Source organism: Oncorhynchus tshawytscha, linkage group LG03 (genome assembly GCF_018296145.1).
Source record: "Oncorhynchus tshawytscha isolate Ot180627B linkage group LG03, Otsh_v2.0, whole genome shotgun sequence".
Lineage (NCBI taxonomy): Eukaryota > Metazoa > Chordata > Actinopteri > Salmoniformes > Salmonidae > Oncorhynchus > Oncorhynchus tshawytscha.
In genome coordinates this window covers 4822996-4847097 of record NC_056431.1, presented here as the reverse complement: position 1 = coordinate 4847097, position 24102 = coordinate 4822996, and the positions used below count along the sequence as shown (strand labels likewise).

The 24102-nt window shown below is 43.6% G+C and overlaps 1 protein-coding gene and 1 long non-coding RNA gene across 4 annotated transcripts; both read right to left on the bottom strand.

The window, feature by feature from the left end:
* Positions 1–2091: 2091 nt before the first annotated feature.
* Positions 2092–23884, bottom strand: zgc:158689 (brain-specific angiogenesis inhibitor 1-associated protein 2). 3 transcript variants are annotated; one of them, XM_042308080.1, is made up of 15 exons: positions 23337–23884; positions 19580–19709; positions 19318–19393; positions 19008–19094; positions 9845–9906; positions 9685–9756; positions 9412–9549; positions 7640–7792; positions 7379–7555; positions 6505–7159; positions 6208–6412; positions 5986–6051; positions 5136–5391; positions 5007–5047; positions 2092–4863 (listed from the first exon to the last, which is right to left on the bottom strand). In XM_042308080.1, exons 2-15 carry the CDS (start codon positions 19625–19627, stop codon positions 4791–4793), a joined length of 2109 nt encoding a protein of 702 aa, XP_042164014.1. In that variant the 5' UTR covers positions 19628–19709; positions 23337–23884; the 3' UTR covers positions 2092–4790. The 3 variants fall into 3 exon arrangements, with proteins under 3 accessions (XP_042164014.1, XP_042164017.1, XP_042164021.1); XM_042308083.1 differs by having other exon boundaries at positions 23522–23884; XM_042308087.1 differs by lacking the exon at positions 23337–23884 and adding an exon at positions 20222–20352.
* Positions 8580–8884, bottom strand: LOC121841190. Its single transcript, XR_006080203.1, has 3 exons — positions 8850–8884; positions 8712–8783; positions 8580–8594 (listed from the first exon to the last, which is right to left on the bottom strand). It is a non-coding gene; the product is annotated as an uncharacterized LOC121841190 (long non-coding RNA).
* Positions 23885–24102: the final 218 nt, after the last annotated feature.

Here is a 24102-nt window from a genome sequence, read left to right as displayed (position 1 = left end):
ATAAAATAACTAATTCAAAAGGTATTCACAACCTCATTGGATTAATACACCCTTGATTCAATTCAGAAATGAATGTTAGGAAACCTACTAATATACAATGTATACTGCATTAACCTATTATGTACTTTTATACAATAGGCAACAGACTTTAGAACTACAAGCTACTAGCCCTACACACACACAAGAAATGTCTGGCAGTCAAGTGGATTTGAGATGATGGATGACCACAAAAAAGGAGTGGGGAAATAGAATTTTAAATGTGGCTTTGACATCCAGAAAATTTATTTAAAAAATCAGATTACACAGCCCTCTGATATCATCCCGTTTGGGAAGTATTGGTTAATTATGGCACCTTTGGTCTGCTTTGTGTCCATAAAGCTCTCTGCTCTCTTTTATCTATGGGACTTCTGGGGGTGTCTGTCTGTGTTCAGGTTACACCTCTTCCTCACAGGGCTGAGGACCCCTTTATTAAGCAACCTCAGGTCACTGAGGAACTCACAACTCTTGGCAACACAGAGAGAGCTTGAAATGAACACCTGCTCCAAATGTAGAATCTCCAATCACTTGTTCTCTTTTCTCCTGGGATATGATGTGGAAAGCAGTGGTACTAACGTGTATCTGCTGGTGGCTGGGCTGCAGGCGATAGACAGAAAAACATATAGAGTGCCGCTGTGTGGTTGAGAGTTCATTCCAGTGGTCATCTTCACAGTCACTCAGGAAGACAGTCACTCAGTGCAGATGAGGCATGCTGCTGGCTGGAGAAGCTTTATCTCAGCTGGCTTGTGTTTCTAAGTGTTGCACATTTTATTCTAGCCCAGCACTAATACACCAGATGCAGCTAATCAGTGGCTGTAAATGTTTAGTTGAGTAACTGAATCAGGTGTGTTGGGCTGGAACAGAAGTGGTGCAACTCTGGTGCCTGGAACTGGAATACAGTATCTGACTACCTATTAGTGGAACTGGAATACTGGAATACAGTATCTGACTGTACCTATTAGTGGAACTGGAATACTGGAATACAGTATCTGACTGTACCTATTACATCCTGTTAGACAATTAACTGGTGTGATGAAAGAAGTTTGAATGCCGATCCAGCTAGTTTTTAGTTACGGAATTACAGCAATCTTTGAATTTTGAGCAGCATGAGAAACAGTCAAGATGCTACACTGTATTTCAGGAGACTTCCCTAAAGACCCCTTCAGCTCCCATGACGAGGACTCATCTGAAGGCTGGAAACCAGACTCGGCCCCACAGGTCCCTTCCAGCAGGCCACCTCCTTGGGGGCCCCTGGCTGGTCCAGAGAGTTCCAGGAGGCTGGGATGTTCAGCAGTCCAGCCCGCACCCTTATCTCAGAGGAGGTGCTGGAGGCTCTTCGTACATCTGACTTTCTATGGTTCCCCACCACCCACATATATGGCCACACTTAAATCTGTTTATAAAATACATTAAATATACATTATACATTATACAATATACATTAGAAAAATGTTATTGTCCATGCAAAGTGGAAATGTTATTTTACACATAAAAACAATCAGGGCATCGGAATGCTTTATCATCAAGAACATAGACTACTGGGGCCTCCCGAATGGTGCAGCTGTGCCACTAGAGATCCTGGTTCGAGTCCAGGCTCTGTCGCAGCCGGTCGTGACCCGGAGACCCATGGGGTGGTGCACAATTGACCCAGCTTCGTCCGGGTTAGGGGAGGGTTTGGCAAGCAGAGATGTTCTTGTCCCATTGCGCTCTAGCGACTCCTGTGGCAGGCCGGGCACAATGCATGGTGCAGTATTACCTCCAACACATTGGTGCGGCTGGTTAAGCGGGCAATTGTGTCAAAAACAGTGTGGCTGGGTTGTGTTTCAGAGTCCATACAGGAGTTGCAGCGATGGGACAAGACTAACTACCAATTGGATACCGTAAAATAAAAAAGACTCCTGAAACTATTGCCTACAGTAAAATTGTACTAATTATGTGCATAGGGTCTTATGGATTAAGGCATTTGTGGCCACTCAATTCCACTGAAGCCGAGGAGATTTTAAATCAAATACCAGCTAAATGGTTTGGTTGTTCAATGCGAAGATGAACACTGGGTATAGTGATTAACATGTTTATTGAAGTATTCATTTGAAAGAAATACAATAACAGTGGTATCAGGAATGTGTGTGTATTTGTAAGGTTTTATACTGTGACCATGATTGTTGTGTCTCGGAAAGACACAGCTGTTTTAAAGAGAAAAAAGCTACAGATGAAGTAACAAAAAAATGATATAACAAAACAAATTAAAAGACGGAAATAAAAGTAGTGGCAGAGGCAATTGTTTTGTTCTTAAACACGTATTTAAGACAATCCTACTAACAGAGGCATCCGGAATATAAGATCCTGAATAGTCACCACAGCATCATTTTTCTTTCGCCTTTTACAACTGGATCCCATTCTCATATAGCTAGATTGACATTGAAAGGTCATATTTTGAAGAAGGTAAGGACGGTGAAAAGGTGCAAGGTTAAGGAATAACAAAGTTAAACAAGATCAAAAAAAAAAATTTTTGTTGCAATTTGTACAAACATAAGTAAACTTCAACTATGTAATTCCACTATACTCAGTATTTAAATCAACAGAAATGTTTTTTATTGTGTGTTAGAATTACCATAGCAAGAAAGTCACTCATTTCACAGGCTAGGTTAGAGATGCAAGTTAATACGATACAGAAACATGAGGAGAGAAGGAACTATACGCTGTAAGGGCCGGAAATCTGAATAAAGATCATACAGAGAAACTCCATTTCCCAGCCACATATTTCCACCCTTAATCTCTCAACTGCAGTTTAGATGACAGAGACACCAGCGAGATACCAGATGACAGTCTAGAGAGACACCAGACATGGAGAAAGTGAGAGAAAAATACTTTCTACATCTCGTTTACCATTGACACTTGCTCACACACTGTTCCACTTTCCAAATACTTTCCTCAACACTTTCAAAGTTAGACTTCATAAACACAATCAGTCTTCTCCCTTTAAATAAGGTTCTGTACGGTTTGCAATTGGTAAACGTGCAGCTAAAATCTGCTAGATGTGAACAATCTGTTGGAGTCGAATTCTAAATCAATCGAGAAGACACTAGTAAAAACGAACCAGCTGAATCCATCTCTTTTCTTATACTTTTATCCCTCAACACAATGCCAATTTCTCAAACCTACTGTCCAGGAAAACCCATCCGCCAAACCCTCCACTGTTTCTTTCCTCTTCTACCTGTCCAATACAAATAGAAGTACAGTTCACCCCACAGGGATGCATTGTTACAGATGTAAGATCTTCATTTTAGCCAGTTGCAGGAAAATAATCCTGCAGCAACAAGAAATGTAAATTAATCTACATTTTTATAGGGGTTGATAGACACACTTTAGAAGCCTTTTTAAAACTAAAATACACTACAAGTTTGCATTTCCTGCTACGCAGGGACATTCTCAACAACAAAAGAGTGATCAAATAAAGATCCTACATCTGTACGGTTGCTCCTTCTTACTTCTATTAATACGTTTCTGTCGATAACGGAGACTCTTGAAGGTTCAATACAATCTACACATCCCAAACTAGCAGCAATAGCTTTGCAATGCAACATATTTCTGTGTATAACATATCATATCAATTGCCTTTGTAAATTGATCAGTTGATTTTAAAAATGTAATTCCTTATACAAAAACTACCGCACATTAAAACAAATGATTATTTAAAAAAATATTGGTGTTGAACTATTTCCTACCCAGCATTGTGCTGATGACATCAGTAAGCAACATCAATACACCTTTCTTTAAATCTCCATACAGAGAACATGTAAATTAAGTTGTACAAATGTGATAAATCAACAAGTGATTGGTAGGTCTGCATCTATCGTGAAAATACATCTGCCTAGCTAACAATGTGTTTAAACATACTCTAATTGAATCCCAACCATGAAAAAAAAGACAATTCTTCAACATGTTTGGATTTTCCTGGATCATACACACATATCTCTGCATAACTCTTCTCAAAAAACCTCCTCGATGAAAATACTGATAAAACAGGAGCCTGTCCTTTAAGACAATTCCTAATGGTACAAGTAAAGTATGCTATAATTCATTAAACTATTACCCAACTACAGGCTGCTACCAGGAACCAGTCCCTGAAAGGGTACAGACAAAAAACACAAAACATTTTCTACCAAGGTTACTTCTAGAAAAGTGTTGTAAAATGAAAAGAACATTATAAAATTATCAGTAATGCCCAGGGCTCAAATGTTAATGTTGAGACATGCCAAGAAAATGGCCGTCATCTGTTTGTGTTTTTACTAACATCACAGAGCTTTTTAAATTCCAACTCCCACACTCATCTTTTTACTCTATAATTCTCAAATACTATGGTGGATTTTTATTCAAGATCTCATTTTGTCCAAAGGGTTTTGACAATCACTGTTATGTCACTCAAATTTCAGCTTTGATTCTTCTATCTTCAAAATAACACAACATAAGTGTCTGTATTTTGACTTAGGCCTTATTAATACACATCTAATCAGCACTTGTAAATAACCAACATGAACAGAAAGGTTTACCTAACTAGTTACAAGTTAGCTAGCTAAACTGATACTTGCTGGGAGAATCTCCTCCCCAAAACCATCGCCTGTTAAGGCTTTCTCTTAAGGCTCAACAGTTGAGAACTCAACCAACAGTTACTGGACTCTGAAAACAAATTCAAAACACATGAATGTTTCCTATTAACACCTCTCCATTGGATGCCTGTTCAAGGAGACCATGTTCTATTCGATGATGGGTGCAGAGCGATCGTTGGTCACCGTCTTTCTGAGCCGGACATGGGCAAATGGGTTGGTCCTGCCAGGGAGACAATGTGCATATCAGGCATGACAGGAGCTTAGACACGTTTATCGACAGTCATCTATCTAAAGTGGATCAGAGTTGGTGACTACTGCAATGCAGTATGTCTACTGTATAAATAATATAAAGAATGCATTTACCAGGTTGGGGAGGGTGGAGGAGAGGTGAAGTCTGAGGAGAGCTGTAGTAAAAGCGATGAAGATCGTAGTGTTATTAACCCATTACATATCATATCTACATTATATTCTGTCATTATAAGCCATCTATACCTCTTGCATCAGCATTGACAGAGCCGGTCGGTCAGGGGGCCCTGCCCACTCTACCCCTTCACCTCTGACCTTCGGCCTCAGGCTGACCTGGTTGGAGTCGGCCATGCTGTATGGGCGCGGGCGGAAGGTGCTGACCCTCTGAGGGGGGAATGAGCGCTCCTCCTCGGACTCAGGGGTCAGGGCAGGCAGGCCAGGGGAGACCAGCTTATCTAACTGACCCGTACTGGTACTGTTGACCTTAGAGAGGAGCGGGGAGCTGGAGAGAAACCAGTGGTATATGGTTCATTTTCCAAGTGTCTTGCTCAACTCAATATCCTTAATGACAATAGCAGGCATATTGTTCTGACATTTCAGACTGAGGATAAATGGAGGAAAGTGGTCATGCTAACTCATCAACTGTACTGTTGATCTTGGAGAGCAAAGGGGACCTACGAGGTGGTAGAAGATTAGGACAGAGCTTAGGTAGATGGAAAGAATGAGGGTCATTCATTCTCTAAAGGCCCGGTCTCTTTGCTTGGCATGGACACTTCAAAATGATAATGACACTTAGAGAAAAAAAACAGCATATCTGTGTCAAAGTGTCAGTGATCTCTCTCAGCTTCCTGTGAATAAGCCAAAATCATCACTGCCAGTTTGTAGACATCGCTATCGTACTGACAGACAATGTTGTTGACAACGTTGCAGCTAGGCTGTTAGATCAGAGTCAATACAGGGAAGGGTGGAGAGCATAGCGGAAGGATTTCTAGAGTTACAGTGTCAAGATTGAATCATAACTTCCATTTAAGACAATAACATTTTGAGGAATGAAATGACAATATCATAACAGTTTCTTGTTTCTATGGTAATGGACCTGCTGTCGAGGGGATCCAAGGTGTTGGGGTAGGGCTGAGTGTAGGAGAAAGGGAACCAGCCTTTCCTGTAAGGGAGAGAGGGAGGAATTGTTTTGGTATTATCTGTATATAACCTAGAAAACCCATAGATTGCCTGAAGATGTCATTTCAGAACAGTCCTCAGTTGGTGTTTGAAGAATTGTAGGGTTTTGTACAGCTGAATAGTGGGTTCTAACTCTTACCGTCCCGTCCTTTCGTTCTGGCCATAGTGCCACCCATCTCTGGGCTCAGAGATGAGGAGGCTGAGAGCGTCACCTGGCAGGAAGTGAAGTAAACAGGCCCCGCCCACTCCACTGCCCTCTGAACCCACAGGAGCGTGGGCAAATATGGCTTCCACACGAGACGGGCTGGAGAGAGGGAGAACTCTGTCTCTGGGCAGAGTGGAACCTGGAAGATAGAGGGAATGTGAAATTAATTAAATAGACATCACATTGGGAAAGAAATGGACAAGAAGTGAAGGGGGGGGTATTAAAACCTACCCATAAACCCTCCCACCCGGGCCTCACTGACTGGTCTCCTTGGCAACGGCAGCGTAGACGTTCCATACATCTCCGCTGCCTTCATCAGCATGGGATTATGGGACAGCAATGGTGTGTTCCCTCCTCCTAGCACTCCCTGGTGGTGCAGCGAGGGGGTTATGGCTCTGGAGAGAGGTGCACTGTGGGGTAGTGGAGGACTGTGAGGGGCACTGAGGGACAACGGCAGGGCCAGGCCCTGTAGGGAGGAGTAGGATGGGGAACCCTGGCTGAGAGAAAGCACAGTGGAGGGGATCAGACTAGGAGAAAGGCTGGAGGTGCTGGTGGCCAGGAGAAGAGAGGTCTGCTGGGCTTGGCTGGAGCCAACCGTGGAGGAGGTGGATGAGGTGATGGGAGTGTTAGCACTAGTGATAGCATTATCACTTGTGTTGTTGTTAGCATTGGGGCTAGCTGAGGCACTAATAGGTGTGCTGGTCTGCTGAGGGGAGCCTGCCCCACTCCCTCCAATAGCACCTCCAGTGGCAGCGAGGGAGCGGAAGGTCTGGGGTCCGGGGGAATGTTGGGGAGGGGGGATGTCACTCTGGGAAGAAGAGGGGATGGGTCTCTGCTGCTGGGAGCCACCATTCAACAAGGGAGGCACCTCCTGTACTGACAGCCTCTGAAAGAGAGAAATGGTAAGAGAGAGAGAGATAAGACAGAGAGATGAGAAGAAACAATGGAATTTTGCTAAATGACTGAAAACCATCTGAATGCTGTCTAAATAACAGAATACCCAAATCTTATAATAACTTCACTTTATCTTCTGAAGTACATGTAATTCAGACATTTGTCTGTGAATTCCTTCTAATGAACTGAAACTGAAACCCCTTGTCCTCACTTGTTCTGGCTGTGCAGCGCCCAGCTTGGCATGTCGGAGGAGCTCAGCTATCCCAGATGCCCCAGAGCCCTGAGGGGCGGTGTGACGCAGCAGGTTGAGCGCCCGTTCAGGTAGTCTGGTTGGCTGGGAGCATGACTGTTGCCATGAGGACAGCTTCTGTGACAGGAGCTCTCTCACCTGGACACAGGGAGGAAGGAGAGGCAGGTTGGATGGGGGTCAGGGACCGTGTGTGTGTGTGTGTGTGTGTGTGTGTGTGTGTACCTTGCAGTGATAGTTGATGAGCAGCTTGGTAACGGAACACTGGCGGTCCACCAGGAAGCAGTATCGTCTCCTCTCCTCAGTCAGTGCCGAGCGGTAACCCACAGCAACCAGCGTGTCCAGCTCAGCCTGACGACGACTCATTAGCTCCACATACTGACAGAGGTTAGTAAACACACACATAGAAACGAATGCAGAATAACAGAAGCAGCAGAGTAGGAGATATGTGACCTTTATAATACACTGTAGGGAGAGAGGCCCATCAGAGGGACCAAAAGGAAGAAGTGACATCATATCCTGTCTGCTGAGCAGCGATAAACTAAATCCTAATCACAAAATATTATCCCTCACCTTCCTTAACCTTTTCTTCCATTGTCCACCCCTATTTCCTGTTTTCTCATTCCAAAGATTTCTCCTCTCTTTCCACCCCTTCTTATTTATTTCCTGTTTTCTCATTCCAAAGATTTCTCCTCTTTTCTCTTCCCTATCCCCCACTTTTACTTCAGTAAGGACTGGAAGCCAAATCAGATGAGCCAGATTGCTATTTAATCTCATCCATACTTCTGCACACACAGACTGTACAAACACACACACACAAACACTTGACTGTGCCTTGTAATGCTGAGTAAGATGATTTCGTCTGGTGGTGTTTCCAAGAAAAGCCCACAAATCTCAAGTGTCAACACACCACTGTAAGTGTTTCACCAATACACAAATGCATCGTTGAAACCGTACACTCAAAGCACTACTGACACAAAATGGTGTTGTTGGATGCTAGTTACCTGCATCTCCCTATCTCCGTACTTGTTGGGGTGGCGACTGCCCTGGCTCTTCCTGCGCAGCTTCTTGAGCTGTGATTGGCAGCGCCTGACTTGCGCTCACTCTGATATTTCTTTGGCCTGAGATCGAGAGAGAACTGACTGAGAGAGAGAGAGAGACCAGCTTTCTTCAACGTGGCCTGAGAGAAAACCCGATTAAGAGAGAGAGCAACAGATAGAAAAATAGTTAGTCAGAAATGTGGTTGCGCTGTAGAGAGAAGGAAATATGTTTAAGGAAAATGCATAGATAAACTCACGGTAAGATATTTAATGTCCAACTCCAGCTTTTGCTCCAACTGGGACAGCAGCTCAGAATGGAACAGCTTCAACTGTAGATCATATTCCACCAAACAGCATCACAATAGTTAACAATCAGAATAACAGTAAACACTCACCACGTCCTCCAGTTGAACCTGAATCTGCCTGTGCAGCATAAGGCCATCCCCAAGGAGATATGTGACCTTTATAATACACTGTAGGGAGAGAGGCCCATCAGAGGGACCAAAAGGAAGAAGTGACATCATATCCTGTCTGCTGAGCAGCGATAAACTAAATCCTAATCACAAAATATTATCCCTCACCTTCCTTAACCTTTTCTTCCATTGTCCACCCCTTCTTATTTCCTGTTTTCTCATTCCAAAGATTTCTCCTCTTTCTCTTCCCTATCCCCCACTTTTACTTCAGTAAGGACTGGAAGCCAAATCAGATGAGCCAGATTGCTATTTAATCTCATCCATACTTCTGCACACACAGACTGTACAAACACACACACACAAACACTTGACTGTGCCTTGTAATGCTGAGTAAGATGATTTCGTCTGGTGGTGTTTCCAAGAAAAGCCCACAAATCTCAAGTGTCAACACACCACTGTAAGTGTTTCACCAATACACAAATGCATCGTTGAAACCGTACACTCAAAGCACTACTGACACAAAATGGGATGTTGGATGAGTTACCTGCATCTCCCTATCTCCGTACTTGTTGGGGTGGCGACTGCCCTGGCTCTTCCTGCGCAGCTTCTTGAGCTGTGATTGGCAGCGCACGATAGATTCTGACTTCGACTTGCGCTCACTCTGATATTTCTTCAACGTGGCCTGAGATCGAGAGAGAACGGGAGCAGAAAAGGATTGAGAGAGAGAGAGCAACAGATAGAAAAATAGTTAGTCAGAAATGTGGTTGCGCTCAGAGAGAAGGAAATATGTTTAAGGAAAATGCATAGATAAACTCACGGTAAGATATTTAATGTCCAACTCCAGCTTTTGCTCCAACTGGGACAGCAGCTCAGAATGGAACAGCTTCAACTGTAGATCATATTCCACCATCATTCATACAGCATCACAATAGTTAACAATCATATCACCACACAGGACACACACGGTAAACACTCACCACGTCCTCCAGTTGAACCTGAATCTGCCTGTGCACCTCGGCCATCTGGAATAACGTGTCTCCTGGAATCCCCAAGAAGACACAGGGATACAGAGAATACGTCATCAACACAGGATACAGAGGATACGTCATCAACACAGGATCAACACAGAGAATACGTCATCAACACAGGATACAGAGAATACGTCCTCAACACAGGGATATAGAGAATACGTCATCAACACAGGATACAGAGACTACGTCATCAACACAGGATACATTATCAACACAGGATACAGAGAATACGTCATCAACACAGGATACAGAGAATACGTCATCAACACAGGATACAGAGAATACGTCATCAACACAGGAAGGATACAGAGAATACGTCATCAACACAGGATACATTATCAGAGGATACAGAGACTACGTCATCAACACAGGATACATTATCAACACAGGGATACAGAGAATACGTCATCACAGGATACAGAGAATACGTCCTCAACACAGGATACAGAGAATACGTCATCAACACAGGGATACAGAGAATACGTCATCAACACAGGATACAGAGAATACGTCATCAACACAGGATACAGAGAATACGTCATCAACACAGGGATACAGAGAATACGTCATCAACACAGGATACAGAGAATACGTCATCAACACAGGATACAGAGAATACGTCATCAACACAGGATACAGAGAATACGTCATCAACACAGGATACAGAGAATACGTCATCAACACAGGATACAGAGAATACGTCATCAACACAGGATACAGAGAATACGTCATCAACACAGGATACAGAGAATACGTCATCAACACAGGATACAGAGTCATCAACACAATACAGAGAATACGTCATCAACACAGGATACAGAGAATACGTCATCAACACAGGATACAGAGAGAATACGTCATCAACACAGGGATACAGAGAATACGTCATCAACACAGGATACAGAGAATACGTCATCAACACAGGATACAGAGAATACGTCATCAACACACAGGGATACAGAGAATACGTCATCAACACAGGATACACAGAATACGTCATCAACACAGGATACAGAGAATACGTCATCAACACAGGGATACAGAGAATACGTCATCAACACATCAACACAGGATACGTCATCAACACAGGGATACAGAGAATACGTCATCAACACACAGGATACAGAGAATACGTCATCAACACAGGGATACAGAGAATACGTCATCAACACAGGGGGATACAGAGAATACGTCCTCAACACAGGGATATAGAGAATACGTCATCAACACAGGATACAGAGAATACGTCATCAACACAGGGATACAGAGAATATGTCATCAACACAGGATACAGAGAATACGTCATCAACACAGGATACAGAGAATACGTCCTCAACACAGGGATACAGAGAATACGTCATCAACACAGGAAGGATACAGAGAATACGTCATCAACACAGGAAGGATACAGAGAATACGTCATCAACACAGGATACAGAGAATACGTCATCAACACAGGATACAGAGAATACGTCATCAACACAGGATACAGAGAATACGTCATCAACACAGGATACAGAGAATACGTCATCAACACAGGATACAGAGAATACGTCATCAACACAGGGATACAGAGAATACGTCATCAACACAGGATACAGAGAATACGTCATCAACACAGGATCAACACAGGATACAGAGAATACGTCATCAACACAGGGATACAGAGAATACGTCATCAACACAGGATACAGAGAATACGTCATCAACACAGGATACAGAGAATACGTCATCAACACAGGATACAGAGAATACGTCATCAACACAGGGATACAGAGAATAGTCATCAACACAGGATACGTCATCAACACAGGGATACAGAGAATACGTCATCAACACAGGGATCAACACAGAGATACAGAGAATACACAGGATACAGAGAATACGTCATCAACACAGGGATACAGAGAATACGTCATCAACACAGGATACAGAGAATACGTCATCAACACAGGGATACAGAGAATACGTCATCAACACAGGATACAGAGAATACGTCATCAACACAGGGATACAGAGAATACGTCATCACACACAGGATACAGAGAATACGTCATCAACACAGGATACAGAGAATACGTCATCAACACAGGATACAGAGAATACGTCATCAACACAGGATACATAGAATACGTCATCAACACAGGATACAGAGAATACGTCATCAACACAGGATACAGAGAATACGTCATCAACACAGGATACAGAGAATACGTCATCAACACAGGATACAGAGAATACGTCATCACACAGGGATACAGAGAATACGTCATCACACAGGATACAGAGAATATACAGAGAATACGTCATCAACACAGGATACAGAGAATACGTCATCAACACAGGGATACAGAGAATACGTCATCAACACAGGATACAGAGAATACGTCATCAACACAGGATACAGAGAATACGTCATCAACACAGGGATACAGAGAATACGTCATCAACACAGGATACGAATACGTCATCAACACAGGGATACAGAGAATACGTCATCAACACAGGGATACAGAGAATACGTCATCAACACAGGATACGTCATCAACACAGGGATACAGAGAATACATCAACACAGGGATACAGAGACGTCATCAACACATAGGGATACAGAGAATACGTCATCAACACAGGGGGATACAACACAGGATAATCAACACAGGGATACAGAGTATACGTCCTCAACACAGGGAAACAGAGAATACGTCATCAACACAGGATACGTCATCAACACAGGGATACAGAGAATACGTCATCAACACAGGGTACAGAGAATACGTCATCAACACAGGATACGTCATCAACACAGGGATACAGAGAGAATACAGGAGAATACGTCATCAACACAGGGATACAGGAATACGTCATCAACACAGGGATACAGAGATAATACGTCATCAACACAGGAAGGATACAGAGAATACGTCATCAACACAGGACAGGATACAGAGAATACGTCATCAACACAGGATACAGAGAATACGTCATCAACACAACACAGGATACAGAGAATACGTCATCAACACAGGGATACAGAGAATACGTCATCAACACAGGATACAGAGAATACGTCATCAACACAGGATACAGAGAATACGTCATCAACACAGGATACAGAGAATACGTCATCAACACAGGATACAGAGAATACGTCATCAACACAGGATACAGAGGATACAGGAGAGAATACGTCATCAACACAGGATACAGAGAATACGTCATCAACACAGGAAGGATACAGAGAATACGTAATCAACACAGGATACAGAGAATACGTCATCAACACAGGGAAGGATACAGAGATCAACACAGGATACGTCATCAACACAGGGATACAGAGAATACGTCATCAACACAGGATACATCAACACAGGATACGTCATCAACACAGGATAAGAGAGAATACGTCATCAACACAGGGATACAGAGATACGTCATCAACACAGATACGTCATCAACACAGGATACATTATCAACACAGGGATACAGAGAATACGTCATCAACACAGGATACAGAGAATACGTCATCAACACAGGATACAGAGAATACGTCATCAACAAAGGATACAGAGAATACGTCCATCAACACAGGGATATAGAGAATATACACAGGATACGTTATCAACACAGGATACAGAGAATACGTCATCAACACAGGAAGGATACAGAGAATACGTCATCAACACAGGATACAGAGAATACGTCATCAACACAGGGATACAGAGAATACGTCATCAACACAGGATACAGAGAATTATCAACACAGGATACAGAGAATACGTCATCAACACAGGATACAGAGAATACGTCATCAACACAGGATACAGAGAATACGTAATCAACACAGGATACAGAGAATACGTCATCAACACAGGAAGGATACAGAGAATATCAACACAGGATACATTATCAACACAGGATACAGAGAATACGTCATCAACACAGGATACATTATCAACAGAGGATACAGAGAATCAACACAGGATCAGAGAATCAACACAGGAAGGATACAGAGAATACGTAATCAACACAGGGATACAGAGAATACATCATCAACACAGGAAGGATACAGAGAATACGTCATCAACACAGGAAGGACAGAGGATACAGGGAATACATCATCAACAAGGATACAGAGAATACGTCATCAACACAGGATACAGAGAATACGTCATCAACACAGGATACAGAGAATACGTCCTCAACACAGGGATACAGAGAATACGTCATCAACACAGGAAGGATACAGAGAATACGTCATCAACACAGGAAGGATACAGAGAATACGTCATCAAATCAAATTTTATTTGTCACATACACATGGTTAGCAGATGTTAGTGCGAGTGTAGTGAAATGCTTGTGCTTCTAGTTCCGACAATGCAGTAATAACCAACAAGTAATCTAGCTAACAATTCCAAAACTACTACCTTATAGACACAAGTGTAAGGGGATAAAGAATATGTACATAAAGATATATGAATGAGTGATGGTACAGAGCGGCATAGGCAAGATACAGTAGATGGTATTGAGTGCAGTATATACATATGAGATGAGTATGTAAACAAAGTGGCATAGTTAAAGTGGCTAGTGATACATGTATTACATAAGGATGCAGTAGATGATATAGAGTACAGTATATACGTATACATATGAGATGAATAATGTAGGGTATGTAAACATAATATTAGGTAGCATTGTTTAAAGTGGCTAGTGATATATTTTACATCATTTCCCATCAATTCCCATTATTAAAGTGGCTGGAGTTGAGTCAGTGTGTTGGCAGCAGCCACTCAATGTTAGTGGTGGCTGTTTAACAGTCTGATGGCCTTGAGATAGAAGCTGTTTTTCAGTCTCTCGGTCCCAGCTTTGATGCACCTGTACTGACCTCGCCTTCTGGATAATAGCGGGGTGAACAGGCAGTGGCTCGGGTGGTTGTTGTCCTTGATGATCTTTATGGCCTTCCTGTAACATCGGGTGGTGTAGGTGTCCTGGAGGGCAGGTAGTTTGCCCCCGGTGATGCGTTGTGCAGACCTCACTACCCTCTGGAGAGCCTTACGGTTGTGGGCGGAGCAGTTGCCGTACCAGGCGGTGACACAGCCCGACAGGATGCTCTCGATTGTGCATCTGTAGAAGTTTGTGAGTGCTTTTGGTGACAAGCCGAATTTCTTCAGCCTCCTGAGGTTGAAGAGGCGTTGCTGCGCCTTCTTCACGATGCTGTCTGTGTGAGTGGACCAATTCAGTTTGTCTGTGATGTGTACGCCGAGGAACTTAAAACTTACTACCCTCTCCACTACTGTTCCATCGATGTGGATGGGGGTGTTCCCTCTGCTGTTTCCTGAAGTCCACAATCATCTTAGTTTTGTTGACGTTGAGTGTGAGGTTATTTTCCTGACACCACACTCAGAGGGCCCTCACCTCCTCCATGTAGGCCGTCTCGTCGTTGTTGGTAATCAAGCCTACCACTGTTGTGTCGTCCGCAAACTTGATGATTGAGTTGGAGGCGTGCGTGGCCACGCAGTCGTGGGTGAACAGGGAGTACAGGAGAGGGCTCAGAACGCACCCTTGTGGGGCCCCAGTGTTGAGGATCAGCGGGGTGGAGATATTGTTGCCTACCCTCACCACCTGGGGGCGGCCCGTCAGGAAGTCCAGTACCCAGTTGCACAGGGCGGGGTCGAGACCCAGGGTCTCGAGCTTGATGACGAGCTTGGAGGGCACTATGGTGTTAAATGCCGAGCTGTAGTCGATGAACAGCATTCTCACATAGGTATTCCTCTTGTCCAGATGGGTTAGGGCAGTGTGCAGTGTGGTTGAGATTGCATCATCTGTGGACCTATTTGGGCGGTAAGCAAATTGAAGTGGGTCTAGGGTGTCAGGTAGGGTGGAGGTGATATGGTCCTTGACTAGTCTCTCAAAGCACTTCATGATGACGGAAGTGAGTGCTACGGGGCGGTAGTCATTTAGCTCAGTTACCTTAGCTTTCTTTGGAACAGGAACAATGGTGGCCCTCTTGAAGCATGTGGGAACAACAGACTGGGATAGGGATTGATTGAATATGTCCGTAAACACACCAGCCAGCTGGTCTGCGCATGCTCTGAGGGCCCGGCTGGGGATGCCGTCTGGGCCTGCAGCCTTGCGAGGGTTGACACGTTTAAATGTTTTCCTCACGTCGGCTGCAGTGAAGGAGAGTCCGCATGTTTTAGTTGCGGGCAGTGTCACTGGCACTGTATTGTCCTCAAAGCGGGCAAAAAAGTTATTTAGTCTGCCTGGGAGCAAGACATCCTGGTCCGTGACGGTGCTGGTTTTCTTTTTGTAATCCGTGATTGACTGTAGACCATGCCACATACCTCTTGTGTCTGAGCCGTTGAATTGAGATTCTACTTTGTCTCTATACTGACGCTTAGCTTGTTTGATTGCCTTGCGGAGGGACTAGTTACACTGTTTGTATTCGGTCATGTTTCCAGTCACCTTGCCCTGATTAAAAGCAGTGGTTCGCGCTTTCAGTTTCATGCGAATGCTGCCATCAATCCACAGTTTCTGGTTTTGGAATGTTTTAATCGTTACTATGGGAACGACATCTTCAACGCACGTTCTAATGAACTCGCTCACCGAATCAGCGTATTCGTCAATGTTGTTGTCTGACGCAATACGGAACATATCCCAGTCCACGTGATGGAAGCAGTCTTGGAGTGTGGAATCAGATTGGTCGGACCAGCGTTGAACAGACCTCAGCGCGGGAGCTTCTTGTTTTAGTTTCTGTCTGTAGGCAGGGATCAACAAAATGGAGTCGTGGTCAGCTTTTCCAAAAGGAGGGCGGGGCAGGGCCTTATATGCGTCGCGATAGTTGGAATAGCAATGATCCAAGGTTTTCCCAGCCCTGGTTGCGCAATTGATATGCTGATAAAATTTAGGGAGTCTTGTTTTCAGATTAGCCTTGTTAAAATCCCCAGCTACAATGAATGCAGCCTCCGGATATATGGATTCCAGTTTGCAAAGAGTCAAATAAAGTTCATTCAGAGCCATCAATGTGTCTGCTTGGGGGGGGAATATATACGGCTGTGATTATAATCGAAGACAATTCCCTTGGTAGATAATGCGGTCTACATTTGATTGTGAGGAATTCTAAATCAGGTGAACAGAAGGACTTGAGTTCCTGTATGTTGTTGTGGCCACACCACGTCACGTTAACCATAAAGCATACGCCCCCGCCCCTCTTCTTACCAGAAAGATGTTTGTTTCTGTCGGCGTGATGCGTGGAGAAACCAGCTGGCTGCACCGTCTCCGATAGCGTCTCTCCAGTGAGCCATGTTTCCGTGAAGCAAAGAACGTTACAGTCTCTGATGTCCCTCTGGAATGCTACCCTTGCTCGGATTTCATCAACCTTGTTGTCAAGAGACTGGACATTGGCGAGGAGAATGCTAGAGAATGTTGCACGATGAGCCCGTCTCCGGAGTCTGACCAGAAGACCGCTTCGTTTTCCCCTTTTTCAAAGTCGTTTTTTGGAGTCGCCGGCTGGGATCCATTCCGTTGTCCTGGGTGAAAGGCACAACACAGGATCCGCTTCGCGAAAGTCATATTCTTGGTCGTACTGATGGTGAGTTGACGCTGATCTTATATTCAGTAGTTCTTCTCGACTGTATGTCATGAAACCTAAGATGACCTGGGGTACTAATGTCAGAAATAACACGTAAAAAAAACAAAACACTGCATAGTTTCCTCAACACAGGGATAGAACGTCATCAACACAGGGATACAGAGCGAGGCGGCCATCTCTGTCGGCGCCGGAAGTACTAGGATACAGTGAATGCGTCATCAACACAGAGAATACGTCATCAACACAGGGATACAGAGAATACGTCATCAACACAGGGATACAGAGAATACGTCATCAACACAGGGATACAGAGAATACGTCATCAACACAGGGATACAGAGAATACGTCATCAACACAGGGATACAGAGAATACGTCATCAACACAGGGATACAGAGAATACGTCATCAACACAGGGATACAGAGAATACGTCATCAACACAGGGATACAGAGAATACGTCATCAACACAGGGATACAGAGAATACGTCATCAACACAGGGATACAGAGAATACGTCATCAACACAGGATACAGAGAATACGTCATCAACACAGGATACAGAGAATACGTCATCAACACAGGATACAGAGAATACGTCATCAACACAGGATACAGAGAATACGTCATCAACACAGGGATACAGAGAATACAGGGATACAGAGTCATCAACACAGGGATACAGAGAATACGTCATCAACACAGGGATACAGAGAATACGTCATCAACACAGGGATACAGAGAATACGTTATCAACACAGGGATACAGAGAATACGTCATCAACACAGGGATACAGAGAATACGTCATCAACACAGGATACAGAGAATACGTCATCAACGCAGGATACAGAGAATACGTCATCAACACAGGATACAGAGAATACGTCATCAACACAGGATACAGAGAATACGTCATCAACGCAGGATACAGAGCGGGATAAAAGGGCTGGGAAAAAAACACTTGTGACTTCACGTTGTCTGTATGTGCAATATTGTGTCTGAGGTGTCGGATCAATAAAGTAGTATCTTATCTCACATGGAGCTGTTAACTGACTGAATGATTGTATCTCTCAACTTCTCAGCCTATGATGTCAGCTGTGAGTCTGCCAATGAGGTAAAGAATGTGTGTGTCTATCTCCCACAGCACAGTAGTTTGTGGTGTCTGGCATTTCTCCCTCCCTCCCCCTTCCTGACTGTTTGCAGCATTACAATGAGATCATGTGGTGTTGTTAATCTCTCAACAATCAACCCACTCTCTCCCTCTCGCTCAGTTCCCTCATGCTCGCTCTCTCTCTCTCAGCTCCCTCCCTCACTCACTCCCTACTTTCTCTTGTTCCTCCACTCTCTAGCTCACTTCTTCTCCCATAGTCCCTTAGTGTTTCTCACCCCACCCCCCGGTCTCTCTCTCTCTCTCATACACCCACCCAGTCACTCACCCAGTCACCCACAGAGTCACCCACCCAGTCACTCACCCAGTCACTCACCCAGTCACTCACCCAGTCACTCACCCAGTCACTCACCCAGTTCTTTGGACCCTTGGCTGTCGCTGGCCAGTTCTCCCAGTTTGACCAGACCATCGAAGTATCCCTTGGCTGCTACCGTCACTCCTGAGAGGAAAACACCTTTCAGTGAGGGGCACCATGTAACAAAGACCCTCTAAATGGGCTTCAGGATTGGGCCTGGGTGGAATGCAGCTTCTATGCCAGAAACCAGAGAGCCATCATTAAAATGTCCAAACAAACATGCCCTACCAACTTGCCCACCCAACGCCACTAGATATGCTATAGCACACATTATACAGTATACTGTGTGCACACCACTCTCTCTCACCTGTCAGGGCTTTCTCATAGTGTTTCCCCATGGTCACAAAGTTCTTCAGACTGGGGTTGAACTGGTCCAGAATCCCCTACAAAACACATGACAACAAGAGACAATATTCATGTCTCCTCTTCAACTTACCACTTAGTCACAGTCTGTGATCATTGCTGCTAGCAGACTGAGTTTCAACAAAGAGTTATATAGGGCACTCGCCTGACTACATCTACAGACTCATTCATTGCTCTTGGAGGCAACAAACCTACACACACTGTACCTTATACACGTTTTCTGTCATCTTGTTGACCTCGTCTGAACGAGACATGGTGTTTCAGAATGTTTATGTATTGTAGTCTCCTCCCCTGTATCTGAGGGTATTAGGCTTTACAACAGCAGACTGAAGTCCCCTGGAAACACAAAGATGGAGAAAAACAAGTGTTGGCAGGTAGCCTAGCGGTTAAGAGTGTTGGGTCAGTAACCAAAAGGCTTCTGGTTCAAATCCCAGAACAGGCTAGGTGAAGAATCTGTTGCTGTGCCCTTGAGGAAGGCACTTATCCATAGGAACATACAGGAATTAGGGTTAAGAGTGTCTGTCAAAGGACTGAAATGTACAATTAATTCAAGTATAAAGAACTTCTATGAGAGGTCTAACCAGACACCCAAGAGAGGTATTCAGGCCGAGGTGTTTGGAGGTGACCTGGCAAATCACACTCACCCATACAGAGTGAGATGGAGGGTTTTCATCAGTGGTCTATGATTCATACAGGAGGCAATGACCAGACAGCTTATCCCTAAACTACCACCCAACATGCTTGTGCTGTGACCCATCTTTTAGAGTTGTTTGGGACTGTGTAAAGTCTATTCCCAAGACTTCTAGCAGTCCTATGCCGTGACCCAAGAGGAATAAACCACAGCCCACCAGTGGGTCCGGAGCCAGTCTTTGGGAACCTCGGCTGCTCCTCATCAAGAGGGTGACCTTCCAGAGCTAACGACTGGAAATGTTGACTTTATGTCCTGCGCCATTATCCGATATGGGTCAACATTTTTCATGTAATCTCTGTAGGATAACAAAGGAGGGCTGTAAGGAGAAAAGCGGAGTTGAGCGTGACTTTAGCTATTTAATCCAGGGGGAATTCTGTCACCGAACAGCTTGGTCAGTTCAGCAACGGTTCTCTCTCTGTGGTCCAATGTTGATTCAGTGCCATGACAGTTGTGCCTGGTGTTGGAAAAGTCCATTGTTCTTATCTGAGGGGTTATGACTGGTCTGAAACAAACTGATAGCAGAAACATTTGGGTTGCCCTAATGTAGGGTAGTGATAAAGTAATTGGTGGACTCAATCGCAAAAGTTAAGAAGTGCCGTGTTATTCACATCCATATGGAAGCAGGAAATACAACCTCAGGGCCTGGAATCAAAGGAGGGTCTGACTGCTGTTTTAAGATAAAATTATTACCAAAACGTATCTTTTATGGGGGGGGTTTGCGTTTTTTTTACTTCATAACTCAGACGCAGAAGTGATAGATGTATCACAGATCACATGACCTAAGCAAAATACACCAGGGTATCCCTGTACAATACATGGTGTCTGCAGTGGTGGAGCACCTACTGGAAAAAACAGCATTTCTTACTCTAACATATAATCCAATCAAATCAAAGTATTTGTCACATGCACAGGATACAGCACATTTAAACGATACAGTGAAATGCTTACTTGCAAGCTACAGCACACTGAGTAACAAGCCATTCAAACTGTTCCACCATAAAGCCTAACTTATTACATGACACAATCAGAAGATTGGTAATATAGACCACTTCAGGCAATACTTGTGTCATGCTTATGACACTTCATTACATGGGTTGGTGGAAATAGAGTGGGCAGAATAGACACAGTTCTGATACAGTATTATAGAACGTCTCAGAAATAATTCTAGTCATTCAAGTTCTATTCTGTAAACCTACAGTACTCTAGCCATGATGAATGTACAGTGGCGCTCACACAAGCCTCTTCTCTCTAGTGTTACAGCATGGTGGTCCTCGTGTGGGACAACACACACACATCTGACCTCACTCTACACTAAGGCTCACACATGCTCCTTTCAGACAACATCCTGTGTGTGTGGCATTCTGCAGCATGTCATGCATTGGCTCACTTGTTGATGTCAGTGGATGGTCATTGGGCAGACAGACATGTGTTGGGGTAACACTGATCGGTCAGGCTGCTGTTGAATAGACCTGACGACATCATTTGATTCCACAGATGTATGGGTTACAGCTCTGTACAGTACAACTGACCTCCTATGGACTTTTTGCAAGTACAACTATTGTTACCTATGTTCAAGGAGGCTCTGAGCTTATGTTAAAGACGTCCTCTAGCAATTTGACGTTTTCCTGTTGAATATCCCAAGTATAAATACAGTAATGTACATACACTTGAGGGTCATTTTTGGGGAGAAAAAGTGTTTTTTTTAGACACAACTGCAAACGTCAAGGAGTTATTACCCTTACAGAATAAAAACGTGTAAAATCTTGATATCAAGTGAAATTTCACATATGAAATCATGTGAAAATGTGTTTTTGGAACACTTCAAATGTGATCACGTTTTCACATGTATAGTTTCATGTTTTCACATATTGTTTTCCATGTTGTCACACGTTATCGCATTAACTTCCCAATTCACATGTGATCACGTGAAATTCATGTGGTTTTTCCTGTAAGGGTTGGTGTGAAGGTCTGAGGTGATGTCATTGGCCTCCCCCCTTGTTTGAGGAGCAATAGAGAACCAAAGAGGAAAGGCCCACACCCCACTTGTGTCATGTTATACCTGGACCACCTATTGAGATGTGCCTTTTGGTAAGTAAATCAGGTGTGTGAGGGGAAAAGGAGACTGGAGTAAGACTAATTGGGTAAGCAGAAGTGCACAAAGAACTTATCAATATCTGAAGAAATCCAATGAAGAATTTCCTTGATCAATATCCTATCATTGACCGGACAGAAAAACATTTTTGGGGGTGTCAAGTAGCCTAGTGGTTAGAGCATTGGGCTAGTAACCGAAAGAGTTGCTGGATCGAATCCCGAGCTGACAAGGTAAAAAAAAAAAATATATATATATATATATAAAAATCGGTCTTTCTGCCACTGAACAAGGCAGTTATTAACCCACTGTTCCCTGGTAGGCTGTCACTGTAAATAAGAATTTGTTCTTAACTGACTTGCCTAGTTAAATAAAGGCGAAATTAAAAACCCAAGACTTCTTTCTAGCCAAATCAACACACTACCTCTGGTTCCCCATAAACGCTGATCTACAATCTGTTATGCTTGTTATGTCCTGACGGTTAGGATTGGGGTTTGGTCAATTGACCGTTAATCTGCAGATTGGGGCACATTCTCAAGGTCCAATTTAAGAGGTTAATTAATTTCTTGTTATTCAAACCAGGTTGGTCAATTGGGAACCAATTTTCATGCACAATGACAACATAGCCAAATATAGAATTACACAGCAAATCTATAATCAATGTACTAAAACACAAATGATCTGAAACGGCTTTTGTAATGTAGGTATTGAAATACAATTTTTACATTTTGTTGCCAAAGATGTTTCAGAAACAGCTACTAGGTCAACAACTGAAAACTGTTGACAAGCTTTGCAGGAGTTTTCAAGTGATTACACTGGTTTTGGCAACAATTACAAATGTGACAGATATGTAACATCATAGGTGAAAAATATCATAAACAAATGTCTGTGAAACAGGAACGTTATAAACAGATTGGAGGATTTGAGGTTGTGTTTATCACTTCGACTCTTATTGGCATACATAAATAAAATACGAAACATCTTCTCTAAACCAAGTTAAACGAATTATCGAGCTGTGAAAGTCGACGAAATCAGAGACATTACTCTCTCAACAAATCAGTATCACCAGTCTATAGCCCCATTCAGCAACACCTGTTGATCTCTAGACCAACATATAAAACTCAGCGCAATTCATTCAAAGTTAGATAAGCAGCAAAATAGTTGATACAAAGTCGAATTGTACCTTTTCTGAGCTCATTGTTGAAAAAAAAACAGATGACCGAAACGCCGTTTGCCTTTTGTATTTCTTTTCTTCTATTGCTTTCCCCTTCGTTAGTGGGGGGTTGTTTCACCCAGCAGTGCACTAAATCTCAATCACCCCCCCCCCGCCTTCGTTCTCTGTCTCTCACGCTCTTCTTTTTTACTCACACAAATCGGCGTCAGACTTTTGGTGCCGTTCTGTACCTCTACTCACTGTTGAGCCGATTAGCAACATGCCTTCACGCACCACCCGGACAGAAAATTCACCGCGAATAAACCCCGACCGCTGCATCAAACTCCCTACGGTTAGAAGCCTCAGGTCTCTTCCGTTCTCTGTCTCTCTTTACCACTCTCCTTTTCTCTCACAATGTCCTCACTCCCGTTCACACTCCCGTTCACTCTCTCGCTCACTATCCCTCTCTTTCTTCCTCTCTCATTCACTCACTCACTCACTCGGGCAGAATAACAATGAGCAAACGGGACCCGGGATGAATAGCGGTAGAGAGAATAATGACTTGAAACTTTTTAAAGCAAGGATGGCAGACCCCGCAGTCACGTATCATTGGCCTACATCCGCCACCCCCTTCTCACATTCCCTCCATTCATTCTCTTAAGTGGGCAGTAGCCCTTTGGTTTATTATTCACATAATATTAAATATGTTGCCTATAGCCTATTACTTTAAACATGTTTTTTTGGGGTGAGAGTGATAAATCAATAGGAGTAAAAAAGTATTTGGCTAAAACGTTAT

Coding starts and splice junctions, on each gene's coding strand:
- zgc:158689 (XM_042308080.1), bottom strand. CDS start 19,627: ATGTCTCGTTCAGACGAGGTCAACAAGATGACAGAAAACGTGTATAAG. Junction 7,793..9,411: donor ACGGAGATAGGGAGATGCAG/GTAACTCATCCA, acceptor AACCTCTGTCAG/TATGTGGAGCTAATGAGTCG. Junction 4,864..5,006: donor CCTCCACCCTCCCCAACCTG/GTAAATGCATTC, acceptor TCTCCCTGGCAG/GACCAACCCATTTGCCCATG.